Source organism: Triturus cristatus, chromosome 3_2 (genome assembly GCF_964204655.1).
Source record: "Triturus cristatus chromosome 3_2, aTriCri1.1, whole genome shotgun sequence".
Lineage (NCBI taxonomy): Eukaryota > Metazoa > Chordata > Amphibia > Caudata > Salamandridae > Triturus > Triturus cristatus.
This window is the reverse complement of record NC_140584.1, coordinates 539152335-539173255: the sequence shown is the minus strand read 5'-3', so window position 1 is coordinate 539173255 and position 20921 is coordinate 539152335. Positions and strand designations below refer to the sequence as shown.

Here is a 20921-nt window from a genome sequence, read left to right as displayed (position 1 = left end):
GCTCCCATTGACTTCCATGGGAGTCCGACCGAACCGAGTCTGGCAGCATACGGCCGCATCGTACTCGCTCGGTCGGACTGCAGGCCTCCGGCTCGGTCGGAAAACACTCCGGATCCGGCTCGGTCGGAGTGCTTTCCGACCCGGATCGGAATCGGCTCCAAAGTAGTTATATTTTGGACCTAGTTTCCATAGGAAAAGTGTTTTTTGTTTTGCTAATAACTCTGGTGCTGTTTGATGAATCTTAACCAGCATTTTCAAAACTAGTTTCCCACTCACGTCAACTGCTGTTTGGAAATTTTTGGGGTGATTCATCAAGTGGGGAGCAAGAAAAGGAGAGGTCCCAAAATTTGTTTTCCCCATGCAATTTCCCATAGGGATTTTAGACACAACTACAGCCCGTACTGCTGGACAAAATTTAACAGAAAGCTAGATATTGGTCCAGAAAGAGCCCTTTTTGTAATTTGGTGTAAATCCGTACAGCAGTTTTTGAGTTATTAGAGAAAACAGATTTATGTATATCTAGGGATGTCAATCCACCGCGGATCCGACAGATCTCCAGCACTTAAACCAGGAAGTGTTAGCAGCCATCTTGGGCTTTGGACTCAGCCGAGTCCCAAGAAAAAACATTTTAAAAAACACTAGAAGGCACAATGGGAATACCCCGACCCCCTGGGCTTGGAGGGTGGGGTGCCACAGGGATCCCGCCAGGGGTCAAAAATGTTTTTTTTAAAAAAACAATTTCCTGTGAAACAGTGAAACTGTGGGAATTTAAAAGAAAAAAATAGCATGGTTTCCGGTGCTTGATTTTAGTAAACCCCCCAGGTGGGCCAGGACCCTGGGGGAATGAATAATTAGGTATTTGTATAAATATTATTTTTTAATACATGTGTATTAATTTATATTAATACTTGAGTGATTTAAAAATTAAGTACTATAACAACATGTATTTAGTTTAAAAAAAACATTGTAATTATTTTTTAAGTGGGTTTGACAACTAACGCCTGTGACGAGATGCAAGGGAAACAGGGGTTTTGGGTGGGGTAGTGTAGTAATACCCAGGTATTAATATTAACGCCCTAGTATTACTTTTTACTGATATACTTTTTTTTAAGTAATTTTTAATATAATTAAAGAAAAAAAGAAAAGGGATATACACGCATTCCCTGGGATGGGATGCAAGGGAATCAGGGGTTATGGGCGGGGAAGTGTATTAATACCCAGGTATTCATTGTAATACTTGTGTATTCATTTATAATAAATTTGCAATGTAATTTTTAAAGAATTTAAAGCACTAAAATAATAATATGTAAACATGCTTAAGTCAGAGTAAATGTTGTTAATTATTTAAGATTATTAAAAATATTAATAATAGATATTAAATAATAAAGACAACTCATAATGCATTTTGTAAAGTTTATTTCTATTTTAAAAATATAAGACAGTGAATTTAAATGTTAAAACAATATACAAATACATTTAAATTTTTATTATTTTTAAAAAATCCACATTGCAACTGTACTGTACTCTAACATATATATTTTTTTAATTTTGTAGGTTTTCCGACGGTTTCCCATTAAAATCAATGGGAGAAAAAATCCTTTATTCATTTTTACTAATACAGATGACGTTGCGGGTTGTACATTACTGTCTACAGTTGGGGGATCAAGATCAGATGGGGGAAGAGCTGCCCTCAGGTAAGGCAATTTAACATTTTAAAACTTAGTTTTTACGTGGCTTAGTTTATTGTAAGGAGAGAAGGAGGTAGTTAGAACTAGGATAGTAGTTTTTTGTATTGTAGCATAAGGATCCGGAGGCACGGAGATACACTCGGATGCGGCGGGGGCCCAGATTGATGCCAGTGGGTGTGGGAGCAGCACCAAGGTGGCATGGGTGGAGGAGTGAGGCCTAGCGAGGACTTGCTGGTCGTCCCCCCCTCTACCCACATTCTTCCCCCTTCAACTCAGACGGGTGCTGCTGGAGGCCTGCTGACATACAACCGCAGGACACAGAGCGAGGGGCAGCCTTGGGGCTTGGTGTCAGCTAGATGGCAGTTGCAGACGAACGGCAAGACTTCCCCACTGTATTGAGATCACCCACATCCAGACGGCAACAGGGCCTCCTTGCTGGGATCATCACCAGTGACAGAGTTGAGCATAGAAGAGACCTCGGGCAGAAGGCCAGTGCATGGAAACAGTGTAAGGGCAGTGGATAGACCCCCGGGTCTGGCCATTAGCAGGACAGTTCCCAGGCGATTGCACATAAACTCATTGGACGAAGGCAGAGAGAAGAGAGAGGGACTGACCAAAGTGGTGGCGGCCATACTTTGGAGGGCACAGCTACTGAGGAGGCACGCCTGCGACCAGCAACAACACCTGTGGAGGGCTCTAGAAAAGAGAGATACGCTAGTGGAAAAGAAACCACAATACTACCAGATCTGTACACACAGAGCGAGGACACGGTGAACACACTGGACAACGTGGTGAGCATATCCTAGCCTGTTATGATATACAAGTCCGGATATCCGGGGGTTCGCGAAAAGAAGCTGATGGTAACAAGAGAGGACCACCCGAGAAACCGCTCACTCTCACCTCAACTCTGAACATTAGCGCAATTCCAGAGAATACACAGGGGTCCGGCGGGCCCTTCAGAGCAAAGATTGGAACTGGTGACCAAGGCTACGTCAGAAGAAAAGACGCCACTACCATCAAGGATCTTCTAACCAAGGGCCCCACCAAAAAGATTGGGAGGACCCAGGGCCCTGCTTCCCCAAATCACACCACAGCTGGCCCGCTGAGAGGCAAGAAACAAATGAAGAGGCCCTCATCATGCGCAGATTCGTGGTCACCCTCTTCTGCACACTACGGGACCCTGCGCACAGAGGTGTCCAAGAAAGTCAAAGACCTATGCCATGACATGAGTGAATTGGAGCAGCGAGTAGACTCAGTGGAACAATCCGGGGATGCTAGAGTGGAAGAATTGGAGGAGTGCCGCAGAGAGATCTTAGAACTCGAAGACTGCAATGCTGACCTCAACTATCATCTGGAAGACCTGGAAAACCGGTCCTGAAGATCCAACATTCGCATTAAGGGCGTCCCGTTACAAGCAGATTCCAGATGCCTGGTAAACTACGTTTCAGAGACTGTTCTGCCATGTAGTTCCGGAACTAGAGGGGAAGGATCTCACTTTGGACCGCACACATAGGGCGGTACGTACTTAATCAGCTCCCGGCTCCACACAAGACATCCTTACCTGCCTCCACGACTACACATAAAAAGAGCTTAAAATGGCTGCAGTGTGGCCTCAACCTCACATAATTTTTGAGGGAAACAAAGTCTGCCTCTTCCAGTATTCGACCACCAATACTCTGCAACGCTGCCGTTCTTGAGAGACAAGGGAGTGAAATACAAATGGGGGCATCCCTTTCGCCTAGTCTTTGCCTGTAATGGAAAAACTCGGTCAGTCTGCACACCCCCTGAAGCGGCAGAGATCCTAGTTTTGGAGCTTGAGCAGGGAACCTCCTTGCAGCAGACGACTTCCCGGCTACCCCCACGAGAGCCACATTGTAGGAGGGGCTCCTAGAACAGACCACAAAAGCAATTAAGCAAACCAACCAAGACTGAAAGCATCAGCAAAAGGACAGGCTACTTCAACAACTTATGGAATGACATCAATCCCCAGAAAGAGAACTCGAGTGATTAGGGCTAGGTCGACATTCGAGATGAATAGTGTCGCCATGGTATATCAACATGACTGAGGTGGGGTCAGCTCTTCAATGGAGCTTGCTGTGCTGGCTGCGGAGAGGACACCCTCAGGCCCATCCTCAGCCAATAGACATTAGTTGGCAGCAGTGGAGCTACCAATGCCTACATTAATTGTGGACATTGACACGAGTGACCGAAGACATGGACCCCTACTACAGAACTGCAAGTTGTGCACCACTTGGTGCCTATGTTTTATTAGTTTTAATATTTACACAATTGTTATATATCATCATGCTCAACAGTTAGAATTGCTGTCATACCTCATTACACTCACAGGGTGCAGAGATATGGTCCATCGCGATAGAGACCCAGACTGTCATTACAACCAAGATACCACATGGTGCAAGTATTTAGCTTGAATGTCCGGGGCTTGAACTCGCCAACCAAGAAAAAAGTGATACTAGCTCAGCATAGGGTGGCCCGCTGCGACATATGTCTCCTATAGGAGACACGTCTATTGAAAAAGTACACGGGTAGGATGCGTTCTAAATGGTTTGGCCGGCAGTTCAGGTCCGCAGGACCCAGGAAGAAGGTGAGGGTTGTCATTCTAGTAGCCACCCACTTCCAAGGACGAGTCCTCCAAACCCATTCAGAAAACACAGGCTGCATGATCGCGCTGCGTATATCCCTCTGTAACCAGACTTTCATGATAGCTAGCATCTACGCTCATAACGACCACCAAGAATCCATTATACAGCAGGCGAATAGCACTGATGCAAAATTAGTGATGGGGGATTTTAATCTAGTGTCGGATACCTCGTTGGATAGGTCACCTCAACGGACAGGGTCCACCAGAACGTTCACCCCTCAAGGAGCCCGTTGGCTAGCAGACCCAGGGTTAGTGGACGCATAGAGGACATTAACTCTACCACACAGTCATACACTTTTTCTCTGCGGCACAACAATCTGATTCCAGAATTGACTATTTTCTCATTTCGGCCTCACTCCTCCCAATGGTGATGCTAGCTGACATCGAGATAGCCTTCATATCAGACCATGCACCCATCCAACTAATATTGCGCTTCCCAGCTGGTAGTCAGGGATGCAAAATGTGGCATTCCAATCCCAAGATGATCTCCTTTGACTCTACAGTTAAGGAAGTGGAAAGAGCCATTGTAAATTATCTCAAAATCAATGACACTCCGCACACAGCAATAGCGACACTCTGGGAAACCCTCAAAGTGGTAGTAAGGGGAACTTATGTAGCTATAGCAGCACGACTTAACAAAGAACGTGCAGCAACACGTGCAAAACTGGAGATGGCGGTGAGGGACCTAGAGAAGACCCACAGACAAACCGGCTCACATAGAATCAGGTGCCAGATGACTATAGCACGAAAACAGCTCAGGGTCCTAGATATGGATGCAGCAGAACACATGCTATTGCGCATGTGACAGAAATATTACGCAGGGGGAAATAAGGCGGGGAAGTTATTGGCACATAGGTTGCGAGCACAGGTACACTCCAGACATGTACATAGCCTGCTAGACTGGGATCGGAAACTTAAAACACTGGATGAGGACATTGCAGCCGAAATCAGCAAATTCTATACGCAGCTATATGGGGCAGATAGCCAGTCACCGAGCGATTGCACTTCATACATAGAACCAACTCCATTGACAAAGCTACCTGAGCACACTGCAGCACCATAGAGACTGACATAACTGAACGGGAGGTCCTAGATGTGATAGGCAAACTTAAATTGGAGATGGCACCCGGACAGGACGGATACATAGCCGCCTTTTAAAAACAATATGTAGCACTTTTATCCCGGTGCTAGTCCAGCTATACAACTCCTTTAGCACTTCCTGGGCACTCACAGAGTCAATGCGTACAGCGACCATAACAGTCCTGCCAAAGCCTGGGAAAGACCCCCAGAGCTGTGCATCCTACCGTCCCATATTGCTACTCAATGTAGATGCTAAGATTTTCACAGGGATGCTGGCACATAGATTCTGACAAAATATGCCGGGATTGGTTGAGCCGGACAAATCGGGATTTATACCCGGCCGAACATGTGGGGACAATACCAAGAGTCAATTCCATTTGTTGGACAAGACCCAACGAGCCCAGACACCAACATTATTCCTGTCAATAGATGCTGAAAAGGCATTTGACCTGGTGCACTGGCCATTTCTGCATGTGGTGCGGGAGGCTTTTGGCTTGGGCGCTCGTTTCCGGCAATGGATTTGGTCTAGTTATGCGGACCCAAGAGCACTGGTCCGAGTCAACAACACTCTATCTCCAGCCTTCCCCATCTCCAGAGGGACACATCTAGGATGCCCGCTCTCACCACTCTTGTTTGTGCTCTATATGGAGCCTCTAGCGGAACGCATCTGAAGACACCCCCTTATTGAAGGAGTGTGGATGGGGTAGCCAGTCCCACAAGATAGCTCTCTACACAGACAACATATTACTAGCCAGCACCAAACCACAACATACACTGCCCCAAGTGCTAGAAGAACTTGCAGCATTCGGCGAGGTCTCTGTCTTCAAGGTGAATAACACAAAATCCCAAGCACTCAGCATCACCATCCCACACGATGAGCAAACACGTTTGGCTATGGACTTCCCCTTCACATGGGCCAAACGAAGAATCCCCTATCTGGGCATACACATAATACCCACTATAGACAGCTTGAAATCCTACAAATATTCTAAACTATTGAGCACAGTGAATTCCTCATCCAGTCCTGGCATGGAGACCCCATTTCTTGGTTAGGATGTATAGCAGCCATAAAGATGTCTCTCCTACCTAAAATTCATTACCTCATGCAGGTAATGCCATTGACACCGCCAATCTCCACGCTAAAGAAGCTACAGTCCACCATAGAGGTATTAATCTGGGGTGGCAAGCGCTCTAGAATGTCTGCCAGTGGCCAAAGGAGGCCTTGCATACCCCACCTAACACGATACTACCAGGCCGCACAATTGCGCTTCATGGTGGAGTAGCAACGCACACTAACCCAGAAACACTGGTGTTTTCTAGATCAAGCAGTAGCCGGGATACATATATGGAAAATACCATGGCTCCAGCACAGACATCGCTCGCCGGGAGTCTACATCTCTCCAGTGGTCAGAGGCACAATAGGAGTTTGGGATAAGACTTACTCCCCCAAACAGCTCTCTTCCCCGATTTCCCCACTCTCCCCATCATAGGAAACCCGGATTTCCCGCAGGCTATGCACAAGCAGGCCTATATGTGTTGGCAAGAAGCCAATTGCAAATGCATTGGAGATTTATTCGACCTGCAGGGCCTGTTGAACTACACGAAGATGAAGCAAGACTTTGGGCTTCGGGACTCAGAACACTGGCAGTATGGCACTGGGTAACATACACTGCAATACGGCCACATGCAAGTAGGCAACTGACCCTATTTGAGCACTGGCTGCTGTCCAGAAGAGACGACCGTCGCCAACTATCTGACATATATGCATTTTTAAACACCATGGCTACCACCTCACACACACCCGCCAGGAAAAGATAGGCGACAGAATGTGAACGCCAATTCTCAGACAAAGAGTGGGCTAACATTGTACATCTCGCTCGCACATCAGCTACTAGCGCCTCAGGAAAGGAAATGCTATTAGAGATTGTCCACCACTGGTAATATATCCCAGCTCGCTTAGCTCAGTGGCAGAGAGGGAAAAATGGCAAATGCTGGCGGCAATGTGCCCACTCAGACACACTCTCCCACTTGTTATGGCAGTGCCCCAAACTCCACTGTTATTGGACGGATGCCGACCAGATGTTTAATACCGAAATACCATGCTTCCCCAGCTATATCCCAGTGGGACTACCCAAAGTTCAAACATACCCATTGCATTTTTTTAAGAGAAAGGCCATCACACTAGCACTTTGCGCAGCGAAACAGGTCCTGCTATCAAAATGGGGCACAGACACTGTCCCAACGCACACCGATTGGCTGCATAAACTCTGGGAATTAGTAGGGATGGAAAAGCTATCAGCAGTTATAAACCATACATTTCCCAAATCTGAGCAAACATGGAGAACACGTATTAAACACTTATCTAACATATATCGTGAACTCACATGTCCAATATACCTGCGTGTGCTGCGAATCACATCTAGCACCCAAGTTCACAACCAAGACACGAATAGTAAAGGTGATGACTAACCTGCAGACATATAATGGATGAACATGAGCAGTTTTTTCCCCCCCATGTTGAACCCTTTACCCTATCCACCCCTCCCCCTATTATATGACCTCGCAGCCAGAGGATGTAGGCGATGGAAGTTGTAAGCAAAATCAATAAAAAATGACACAATCCTAAAGTGATTTTTGTTAAACTCTATTTTTGGAAACCTATGCGAATTAGGCTAGTTAGTTTTGGCTGTTTCGTGAGGGTTTCCAAATAGTTTACCTGTGAAAGGCCTGATGGAGCAGGTAGAGCAAAATTTTGTATACCTCCTCTATTTTGCATGAAAGTACTAATTGAATAACCTACTTATTATAATTTTCTAATTGTGTGCTGTGCTATATTAGTCAAACCATTTGCATACACAAATTACACGTGGGAACTTGCTATTTGCATGGTAAAATAACTCTAATAACTAAAATATGTACGCATATTAATAGTAGTACATGTGGTAATTAGATATTGCATGATTTATGTTGCTTTTGTGACGTTTGCATCTTCGTGAAGGACCATAAAGGTGAATATATTGCTTTTAATGTCGCTATATGCTAGGAAAATCCTAATACATAAAGGGGATTAGTAAGGATGTAACAGAAGAAGCATCATTTCTTTGTATTAATTATATTTTTGTGTTTGTTTTGCTTAAGTTGACATTTGGGCCTATCGCAATATGGCGGCAGAAACCGAGTTCAGAAGTGGCCACCGTCTTGTGAGCGCGAAGTCTACTGCGCAGACTCGGATGGCTCCGTGATCTTTCAAACAACCTCTGGACACCATGTCCCTGTCAAGGATATGATATTGGTGGACTGCCAAGACCCCGGACACTAGAAACTGGTATAAATGAACAATAGAATCATACAAGTGAAAATCGAAACTTTTCAACATCAGTATTAAATCCTCTCCGGAAACGTATCAGCAAAATCCATGTGAACCCAGACTGACTAAAAATCGGACGTTTACCACTAGCCAATCACGAACATTCCCTGCCCAAAAATATTTCATGTTATCCTGAAATTTATTATAAAAGAGTAGTAGAATAGGGAGGGGTTTACTCACATTCGGCGGTTACTATGACTGCAAACCCTCTTTGACCCCACAGGCGATGACGGATGCTGGCACGACTTCTGGTCCTTTGGCGATCTTTGGGACTGTAACGTGCTGAGCAAAGGACTTTCGGACTTTGAGCTTTGGCCTGCTTTATTTGGACAATTTAACGACTAAATTCGGTTATGCAGAGCCAATGAATTAGAGAAAACCCAGATAGCCAGAATAGGTAAATATGATGTTCTGTGATTTAAATAAATTGATCTAGAAAATTCTAAACTTTGATGAGACAAATGCTAATATTAATTACAATGAAATTTTAGATAAACAAAGATTGATTAACAGAAATTATGAGTTTGTGGTTTTTCGTTAAAGAGAATAAAGGATTCTGAGTCTTAAATGTGTTTTAGCTGGTTCTAAATCACCATCAACCAATCCAACTAATTGGTCCGTCGACCAAGTGGGCTTTAGGATTAGGAATCTATAGGTGGCGAATGTTAATGTATATTTTGTAAAGTAACTTTTCTTTCCCTATAGGTTATAAGGTATTTCCCAACATGTCCAGCGCAGCAGCAGCATCATCCTTCCTCCTGTGTGAATGAGACGCGTGAGTGTTGGTGTTATGGGCCCCACCAATGAATGTGTGTGCGAATGAGTTAGTGTGACGACAGGTCTGCGACGCAGGGAGGATAGTTGTGCTCTTTCTTTTTCCCCCGGCTTTTGCGCTGGATCAGTTTTTCTGGTAGCAGAATGATGGTTTTATTGCATTGGTTTGGTGATTATTGTTTATAGACTGCTTATCGCTTATTGAGTTAAAATATTGATTATTGATTGTGGATGTTAGATAAGTATTGGTTTATGTATTAATACTATATGTTGAGTCGTGTTGCGTTCCATGTTGTTTGACGACTTCTGGGATGTAGGAAGTCGGAAGTTTGTAACGATTCCATAGTAGGGCAGAGGTAAAGACGGAATTGTTGTTGCCCTGTAGGTACACGGGGAAAACGTGTGACGATTGAAGTTGCACGACGCATTGTCTGGTTTCTATTCGGTAACATCGTCATGTGTTGCCATTAGGGACATTTTCTGTATGAGAGAAGTGTATGGTAGCGAAGGTCTTCTGTGAAATATTGGTCTTAAGTACCAGGAGTCCAAAAGGCACTCTGATTACGCTTATCACTGGAAAGGTAATAGGTATTCCCTAAGCTTGTTAGAAGGATAAAGTAGAGGGAAGTGTGACTTTATTAACGAATGAAATAATTCTGTAGTAGGGCAGAGGTAAGCGCTGCTCTCGGGAAAGACAGGATTCTGTGTGAGTGAACTACATTTTCCGTATGTATGTGTGTAAATGAAATAGCATTCAGGTTAATTGTGAAACTCTGGTTTTAATTCTCAGGAGCATTGGGTCTCCAACAGGTGTTTTATTTCTGGAGAAACGGTTAGCTAATGCTTGCTAGTAGGGTGAAGTAGAGGGAAGTGCTACTTTATCAACGGATGTAACGATTCCGTAGTAGGGCAGAGGTAAGCGCTGCTCTCGGGAAAGACGGAATTCTTGTGAAAAAGGTTAGGACTATTCTTTTTTTAGCGAAACAGACAATGGTGGCGTTTTTATGTCGTTACTAACAGAATTTTAGTAAAGAGTGAATGTAAAAAGTTTGCCGATAAACTTTGCAAAGGAGGGGTCAGCAGGAGTAGGAGTAGCGAGAGAAGCTGACATCAGAAAGACCGCGCTGGGATTGGACAGTCAGTAAGAGATGTAGACGCTCTGGAGTGGTGCGTTAGTGTGCGCCGCGCTAGGAGTGGAGAATTACAGGGTGACATAGACGCCCCGGATTGGTACGTTAGTGAGAGTCGCACTGGGATTGGAGAATTGCAAAAGTGACATAGACGCTCAGGATTGGTGCGTTAGTGTGAGTCGCACTACGATTGGATAGAACAAACAAAATAGTCGTATCAGAAGTCTAGCTATACAGAAAAGAGAAAATGATGTATTACAATCCACCAGAGAAGGAGAAAAAGTCCTGGTTCGGTAAAATCAAGAAATTATTTAAAAAGGACAAACCAATTGTGACTAGAGAGGGACAGTTGCTTCCTCCGGCAAAATCACCTGCATCTTTTATGATTACAAAATATGGTTATCATGCATGTATTTGGTTAGACAATTGGGCAAAATATGCAGAAGGTGATGGAGTTTTGGCATTTCCAGAACATAGTTCATTTATTTTAGCAGTATTGAGAAATTTGAGAGGGAGAATGATGAAATTAGAACCGAGACCTAGACCTACACAGTTTGAAGCATTGACAGAATGGGAAGATTAGATGTATGACAGAGAACAGCAACGAAGTGGCGGAAGGTATAGATATATGTTTGGTAGATCATATGGACAAGAGAATCATGATAATAGAATGAAGAGATGGCGAAGTGCAAATATGACTGATGGGTTGTTTCCTATGAGAAATGTTGAAGAAACCACTTGTAGAAAATGGACAGAAAAAAGAAATAATACAGGATCAGAAAGTTATAAGTATGGTGTGCATGAGTCGGAGGATGATGTGCTTGAAGACATGTTTTATAAAAATCCACCCCGTATCAACCAAATTATACATTGACACCGAGTGCCCCAGTAAAGGAATCGCCACAGAATTTAAAATTTGAAACAGTACCACATGAGGTAGGAAGAAATAATCCTTTCAGAGAAACTGAAAATACTCAAGGTAGTAAAATTGCTAATGAAAATTCAGCAGAATTAGCTAGAACTACTTTAGAATTAACTGAGAAGATTAGAGAATTAACTAAAAATATGGAAGCTGTAACTGTTCCTGTAACAATAGGACCTGTAATGCCGATTTTTGATAAACAAAAGGATAGTGAACATTCTCTGACGATTCCTTATAATGGAAACAGAGAAAATGAAATACAAAGAAGAGATACAAGAGAAAATTTGTGGGGACAAACGGTAGGAATTTCCGAACAAAGTACTCCTAAAAATTTGACAGTAAATCAGAGTTTAGTAAATAGAGCAATAATGATGACAGAGTCAGTACCAGGATCACCAAAAGGATTAGAACAGACACGAAATGAAATGATATGATTCATGTAGGTCCTACTTCTGATAAATTAAGTGAATGGCTAAGAAGTTTACAACAAAAAGATGCTGAGCCTAAACCTTTAGATGTGTCCAAATTGAAAATAGTATTAGAGGAATTAATAGTAGGGACTATTCCTACGGAAAAATTAAAAAACTATCAGTATCAGGATGAAGAATTAATGTTTCTATGTAAAAGTATAACATGGAGAGCCAGAAATTTACATGAAAGACTAGAAGAAGTGGCAAATGAAATGGGTATTGACTTTGAAAAGGTAAAGTCATTACAAAAACCATATCGAGTAGATTTTCCGAAAAAGACATTGAAAATTTAAATACGACAGGACAAATGATTCAGATTAAAGATTTAATCATATTACTGAGAAAATGGGGCGATGTAGACAAATGGAAAAGTAGATGGCTTCAAAAACGAGACGATGCAACGGATAAAACGTTTGCAGCTTACCCAGTAAGAGAAAAAGAAAAAGTAGTAACTGAATGTCCCATGAGAGAGATTCCAGGTGGAGGCTATGTACATGTTCACTGGACTAGACAAGATATTTTGTCATTTACCAATGATTTTCCACGACTACGCGAAAAGCCAGTCGAGTGGTATAGGCAGGTAGACAGGTTTGTAAAATTATCAAAAGTCTTATGGATTGATTTGAATAGTCTTTTTGACATAATAGTACCAGCAGATTTATGGACAGAATGTAAGGTAATGATTAGCTGGCCAGCCCAAGAATACCCTAGAGATCCAAAAACAGGATCCAGAAGTAATGAGAAAATATGAACAAGTAATTACCTTTCTGAAAAATAAAGTACCTCCTAAAGAAACTGATTGTGTAAAAATTGATAGAACTCATCAAGAAGCGAAAGAATCAGTACACGCTTATTATGAAAGGTTGATCCTTACCTTTAAACAGTACAGTGGTGATGAAAACTTGAGTGAAAAAGATTTGAGTCATTTTGTATATTGATTTGTAAAAAATAAAATGTAAATGTACAGGAATTTATATAGCGCAAATCACCAAGCGGTCTCTAAGCGCTTGCTTAGGGAACCCATCCTGGTATTCCCCTGTGAGATAACCCGGCAGGGCATCCGCAAGGTGAAGGCCAGACATCCCGCCGCGAGGGGCCCATGTGGAGATTAAGCAAGCTATTGCCCAGAGTCGCAGAGTGTGAACCCATGAATCGAGTATGCACTGGAGCGAGAATTATCGAGTCCATGGACATTTATGGACTCAAGACCCAGCCGAGCCGGGAATTGAACCCTGGTCCCGGGCTGACCTCTGCTTCCAGGTCTGCCTCCTCTAACCAGTGAGCCACACTTCTCCACTCTTCTTGTGCCACTCTTCTTGTGTACGGATTGCGACCTGAATTAAGTGAAATGATTAAACAGCATACAGTAGATTGGCAAAATAAAAAGATAGATGAAGTCCTAAGACGTGCAAAATATTTTAGTGATGAAATTGAAGCAAAGCAGCTTAAATTAAAAGAAAAAGCCATGTGGGCTCAAGTAAAGGTGGCGGAAAGACAGGAAGCTCAATTCATTGAACAGGCAAATGGTACAGTTATATAACCAAAATTTAATATTGGAAAAGGGAAAGGACACTTTAATATAGATGAAGCTGAAAAGAAATGGCCATGTCATAATTGCGGAAGAATGGGGCATTGGAAATCCGAGTGTAAATTTCCCCCGAGTGATATGGTGATGGTGATAATGCATCATTGAATTCACAGGTGCAGAAAGAGGTGATTTGTCAACCGCAGCAACAGCAGCAGGTTGTTCCCCAACAGAATCAGGCACCAAAACCGCCTTTTCCACAGAGCGTAAATCATCAGAAATACAGTAATGAGACAGGATTCTACAATGAAGAACAGGTAACTAAGCTGCCGCGCGCTAGTGCTGTTTCGCAGTATTGACTACAACGCGATGAGAGTGAGTCAGAAGAAGGTTATTGACGGTGCCGAGGGGAGGAAGAGGAGTGCGTACTTGGCGCAACTCTAGAAGTAGACCAGACAGACCCATTCGTGGATGGAAAGGTAAATGACGAAAACATTACTTTCCTAGTAGATACTGGTGCTACTCGTTCAACTGTTAGGTCAGCTGATGTTAAAAATCTTCCTCTCTCAGACGAAACAATCCAAGTAGTTGGAGTATCCAACATACAGATAAAAACATATCTCACTGATCCAGTTAAAGTTAACATAGGGAAATTTTCTGAAATGCACTGTTTTGTCATGTGCGATTCAAGCCCTGTAAATTTGTTAGGGAGAGATTTGCTGTGCAAGATGAACTGCACAATCTTTTGTATTCCAGATGGTATAGCATTTGAGACTCCAGATGAGGATGTACTGTATAAAATGACTATGGATAATATGGAACCTGAGATTACTGAGGCATTTGCTGTATTTGATCCTGAGGAGCTGCCTCAAGAATTGAAAAAGACAGTAAAGACAGAGGTATGGGATTTTACAGGAGAAGATGTGGGATTAATGAAAAATGTAGATCCCGTAAAAATTGCTGTAAAAGAAGGAGTAAGTTACCCAAATATTCCACAGTACAAATTGACACCAGAGATAATTACAGGAGTTACTCCCATAATAGACAGGATGATTAAGCAAGGTATTCTGAGAGAAATAATGATCAGTCCATGTAATTCACCAATTATGGGCCTGAAAAAGCCTAATGGAACATTTAGAGTAGTGCAAGACCTGAGAAAAATAAACAAAATCGTTGTGTCATGTTGTCCCGTTGTACCAAATCCATCTGTGATTTTGTATCAGATTCCTCACGATGCAGAATGGTACACAGTAATTGATTTGTGTCATGCTTTCTTTTCCATCCCATTGAATCCTGACAGTCAACAGATTTTTGCGTTCCAGTTTGGCGAACGTATTTTGGTATGGTGCCGAATCCCACAGGGGTACACAGAGAGTCCCTCAATATTCAATCAGATATTGAAAAAGTCTCTGGAAGATTTAAAAATGCCTGAAAGTTCAGTTCTGGTCCAATACATAGACGACCTGCTTGTAGCATCAAGAACTCGAGAAGCTTGTGTAGTGGATACCATTGCATTGCTGAATCATTTGTCAGGTGGAGGACTTAAAGTATCCCCATCGAAATTGCAATTCTGTCAGAAAGAATATTTAGGCCACAAAATTGAAAAAGGACTGAGAAAAGTAACTGCAGATAGAATCAAAATAATAAAAGGAATGAGAGCCCCAATGACGCAAAGAGAAGTGAGAATGTTTCTTGGAATGGTTGGATATTATCGTCAGTGGATAAGTAGCTTTTCCCTGATTGCAAAACCTTTGATACACTTGACGAAAAGTGATGTAAAAGACCCCATTGAATTAAATAAAGAGGAATTAACGGCTTTTAAACAATTGAGAGACAGTTTGTGTGAAGCACCAGCACTTGGTATGCCTGACTATGAGAAAGAGTTTGAACTCTATTGCAGCGAAAGAAATGGATGTGCACTTTCTGTATTAATATAGAAACATAGAAAACTGAGGAGACCAATTGCATATTTCTCAGCTATACTAGACCCTGTAGCTGTAGCATTGCCTGGTTGTTTGAAAGCTGTAGCAGCCACTTGTAAGAGCTTGGAACAGAGTGAAGGAATTTTGATGGGATATCCTGTGAGAGTGTTTGTACCTCATGATGTGGCAGTCCTTTAACAAGGAGCCGCACTGAATTCATGACGCACAGTCGTCTGACTAAATATGAGAAAGTCATCCTAGGTGCAACGAATGTGAGCCTTGTGAGATGTCTGAATGTGAATCCTTCCCATATTGCCTGATCCTGAGAATGTGGAAGTCAGAGATGATGTGGATCACAACTGTTTGGAAGTACTTGACTTCTGTACTAAACCACAACCTGATATAAAAGATGTACCTTTGACATAAAGTGACTATGTGATGTTTGTGGATGGATCATGCTTGAGAACGGATGAGGGAATTCTGAGTGCAGCATATGCAGTATGCACAGTAGCAGCTGTATTGGAAGCATCTTGCTTAAAAGGAGTGAAATCAGCCCAAGTTGCTGAACTATTTGCCTTAACAAGAGCATGTAAGTTGGGAAAGAATGTGAGAGTGACTGTGATAACTGATAGTCAATATGGCTTCAGTGTAGTGCATGACTTTGGGCAAATTTGGTCCCAAAGAGGGTTTTTGACATCGAGTGGAACTCCTATAAGGAATGCTGAAGTGGTTTGAAAATTGCTTGAGGCGATACAGCTGCCTAAGCAGTTAGCTGTTGTGAAGTGTGCAGCTCACACGAGGTCCAATGACTACGTATCTGCTGGCAATCAGTTTGCCAATGATATGGCTCAATATTGCGCACGAAATCAGAATTGAATTAATCGGGGAAGAGAAAAAGAAATGAATTCATGTCCCTTGCTGTATACTAACACTGTAAATACATGGGAAGAAGTAAGGCAGTTGCAGGAAGAAGGAGATGATGAAATAAGACAATGGGTAAAGGCAGGATGTACACCACGGGAAACAGATCATGTGTAGGTTTATCGGGATGGAAGACCTGTTATGCCTGATAGCATGCTTTCTGCCATAGCACGGATATATCATGGACAAGCACATGTAGGAAGAGATGGAATGATCAGACTTTTTAAACAGACATGGTATAACGCAAAATTTAGACTTGTAGCTGAAAGTCTTTGTCAGAGATGTCTTATATGTCAGCAGTTCAATCCTGGAAGAAAAACAGTGGTAAGTCTGGGAACGATAGGTCGAGAAGGAGGGCCTTTTACCAGAATGCAGATTGACTTCATTGAAATGCCCCCCTGTAACAGGTTGAGGTATGTTTTAGTGATGGTTTGTCTGTTCTCTCGATGGATGGAAGCCTACCCAATGAGAAGAAGTGATGGAATTACAGTAGCTAAGCTACTATTGAGAGAGTTTATTCACAGATTTGGTTTCCCAGTCACGATTGAGTCAGATAGAGGAAAACATTTTCATAATGAAATCATGATGCTAATTTGTGAAGCATTGAATGTACAACAGAAACTACATTGTGCCTATCGCCCAGAGGCTTCTGGTGTGGTGGAACAAGTAAATGGCACCATTAAAAACAGACTGGGAAAAATGTGTTTAGCCACAGGTTTGAAATGGCCTGATGTCTTGCCTCTGGTACTCATGACTATTAGATATATTCCAGATAGGAATACAGGTCTGAGTCCCCATGCAAATGTCATGGGAAGAGCAATGCGACATGTTTTCATACCAGTCAACAAGCTTTTGCCTATATCTGATGACTTGGTATTGGATTATTGCAAGAGGTTGGCTGATTCCGTTCATTCTGTGTTCCTTTAGGTTTGATCGAATGCCACCTCTCTTTGAGCCCAGGGGACTGGGTGAGAATAAAAGTGCACAGAAGACAAAACTGTTTGGTCCCATGTTGGGGAAAACCACGTCAGGTGATCTTGACCACGACAAAAGCAGTAAAATATGCAGGAGTAAAGAACTGGTTTCATGCTAGTCACACCTTGCGAATTCCTAACCCAGTGGATAACAAGGAAGGAGAATACTTTGAATAATCAGATACAAGCTCTGAATCAGATACTGAAGAAATAAGAACAAGACAAATTCCTGAAAGGGGGGAATTAGAACCAAGTCCAGCTATTGCACTAGAGAGCCTTCCTTTAAGAAGAAAGTTACAGATTTCTGACACTAGCTCAGAATCAGACACTGAACCTGTTCAAGCATATAAGAATGAGAGTAAAAACAGTGAAGAGACTGTAAAAGAAATTCTTGATAAGACAGTCCCAAATGAAAGTTCAAGAGAAATTCCACCTGAAGTAATAAAATTAGATGGTAAGGTACCAGATATAGAGAGTGAGGGAAAGATTTTTGAGGAAGACCCCCGAGGAGTTGTAGGGAATTCACACATCCAGGTAGAGGAAGGGACAGTTAGTCAGCAGGAAGATTGTGTGGAAGAACCACGAGGAGGGACAGAAGTAGGTAATAAAAAGAAGTGGTGGAAAGAAGAACTACTGAAAGTAAAAGTCAAGTTGGAACTGAATCAGAGGACAGTGATGAAGAAGTACCAGAAGGTCGAGTCCTGAGAAAGAGAGCATGGAGAACTGAGAAAAATGAAAAAGGAAGTAAGTTGAAAAGGCCAGCAAGGGATTAAATTTGGCCCAACAAGATAAAGAGATTAAGATACAGATTGACACGAGTAAATTCATCTAGGGCTGAACAGGTGAATGAAGTGTCTAGCGAAGAGAAATTTAAAGACCTGGAACAAACAACAGCAGAAGAAAATAAGAGAACGAGAAAACCTAACCAGAAGTATAAGTCGCCGGAATGGTCATATGTGGCACTGCCTGAAGTAAAAGAAGAGGCAGACAGTCAAGGGGATCTAGAGGTGACAGTACCAGGAGTGGTTGAGGAAAGACGAAGAATCGGAAATCCTGAGAGTTATCTTGTCCGACATCGGAGAAGAGACGGATGTTCAGGAAATTCTGCAACAAGATTACGAAAGAAAAGTGAAAGATGATAAAATGCCAAACTGAAAAGATAAAAAGTGTTCAAAATGGAGAAACAATAAATTACCGGAAAAGGACATGAACTGAAAAGAACCAAGTAGGTGCTTAGAGCCTTGGGTTAGACAAAACTAGTTGTGAAGTAGAAGAGGCTAAGTCAAAAGACACTGATCATTTTTCGAAATGGCAAACACAGAAAATAGAAAATCTAAATGTGTGTTCCTTAGAAGATGGTTCAAGATGTGTTGTTGTTGTACAGGATTACTAATGCTTCTGTGGAGTGCGATGGCTTTAATGGTTTCATTTAAGGTTACACTAGAAACAATAGAAGGACATAGTGAGAATAAAACTAATGTAGAAAAGATTCAGAAGGTATATCCGACTAAAATAGATAGAAGTTATTTACATAAAGACAGGTCTATAACTGATTTTTCTAACATTGTATTTTCAAAATTACTATACGAATATGTGAAGACGATGGACGTAAGGGATTGTTACGTCTGCATACAGTTGCCTGCATCTGTATCTGAGGGAGTGACTTACCATCACCTCCCAGTAACATATGGAATAACATGTAGTGTATTAGCAAGTTTGTTTTACAAACTAGGGAAATTAGAATATTACTTTTCAGATGTAGATAATGTATTTTCACAAGTACCTGTAGTTAACAAGTTGATTAAAGTTAAGCCTGCTAAAGTGTTAGGAGAATTTTTCTTAGAAACGAAAGAATTAACATTAGAGTCAATATTTAGAAACAATCTAACTTGCAGTTTAAAGAAGGAGGAGAACATTTTTTTGTATATGGTTGAAGAAAGGAGATTAAAAATGCAAAGGAAAGTACCTGAGGGAAAAGAAGAAAAGACATTCTGGGATGTTGAAAGAGAAAAACATTTGAAAGGAGAAGCTAGTCCAACAATGGCTTTAGATTGGCCTCAGAAAGGAAAGTTGTGTATTAGAAGGAATCAAACTGCATATGATAACTATTTTGTAGGCACAAGTGATTGCCATGATACTTATAGAATCATGAGTGGATGGGGATTTAAAGGAGGAAATTATCCAGTTTTTCCTGGACTATATTTTATCTGCGGGAACAAAGCATATTATCGATTGCCAGATCACTGGTATGGCACATGTTATCTAGGTCTGGTTTTCCCAAAGATATTCCATGTGGGAAGAGGAAAAGATGGTGCACATGAGATAGGTAATCAACTAACACGTAGAAAATGAGAATCGTGGTCAGAAATTGTAGGAGACATTTTTGGAGCATTGATACCAGCAGTGGGAATATCTCTGAATGCACACAAAATTAGAAAATTATCAACAGTAGTGGATCGCTTGTCAACAAGCACCGCTGGAGGATTTTTATTGGTAAATACTGAAAATCGACTTGCCCTTGATATAATTTTGGCAAAAGAGGGTGGAGTCTGTGGAATGCTGAAGGTTCAACACTGTTGTACTTACATTCCTGACAAAAGTCAAGATTTGAAGACATACATTAAAAATATAACTGATTTGCATGAGGAAATTGTTCCACTGGAGGTTGAAGGTATTTGGGAAAAGATTGGGAAAACGTTTTCTACTATTAAGAACTTTTTACTAAAACTAGGTAGTACCTTTATTGGTAAAATATTATTTCCTGTAACATGTGTGATTATTTTAGGGTTAATTTTGAGACTAGGATGTTTATGTAACAAGAAAAGAAAATACGAAAACACATAAAAAGAGAAACTGTAAGAAACAAAGAGAAAGAAAGAAAAGAAAGGGAATTTGAAGAAGTAGAATTAGAGGAGTGGAAAGACAATATGTATAGAAAAACAAGGGAAGAAGAGACAGGTGAAACAGTTATGTGAACTAACAAAATAATTAAAGAGAATTTAATTCATTTCTTTTACTATAATTTTTCCAAAATTTAAAGGTAGTGTGGTGATGTTAAAAATCACCAAAGGTGGGATTGATGGAGCAGGTAGAGCAACATTTTGTATACCTCCTCTATTTTGCATGAAAGTACTAATTGAATAACCTACTTATTATAATTTACTAATTGTGTGCTGTGATATATTAGTCTAACCATTTGCATACACAAATTACACGTGGGAACTGGCTATTTGCATGGCAAAATAACTCTAATAACTAAAATATGTACGCATATTAATAGTAGTACATGTGGTAATTAGATATCGCATGATTTATGTTGCTTTTGTGACGTTTGCATCTTCGTGGAGGACCATAAAGGTGAATATATTGCTTTTAATGTCGCTATATGCTAGGAAAATCCTAATACATAAAGGGGATTAGTAAGGGTATAACAGAAGAAGCATCATTTCTTTGTATTAATTATATTTTTGTGTTTGTTTTGCTTAA

The 20921-nt window shown here is 41.6% G+C and overlaps 1 protein-coding gene across 3 annotated transcripts in view; it reads left to right on the top strand.

Annotated features, from left to right (window-relative positions):
* LOC146857672 (uncharacterized) overlaps positions 1-9310 on the top strand; it is a 58756-nt gene extending 49446 nt beyond the window's left edge. For all 3 annotated transcript variants that reach the window (XR_014979941.1, XM_085648252.1, XM_085648251.1), the window contains exons 3-4: positions 1555-1694; positions 8569-9310. Coding sequence is in view for 2 of the 3 variants with exons in the window: in XM_085648252.1 (XP_085504378.1) it covers positions 1555-1694; positions 8569-8672 (244 nt within the window). In the remaining variant the exon portion in view is untranslated. The remainder of the gene's footprint in view (positions 1-1554; positions 1695-8568) is intronic.
* Positions 9311-20921: the final 11611 nt, after the last annotated feature.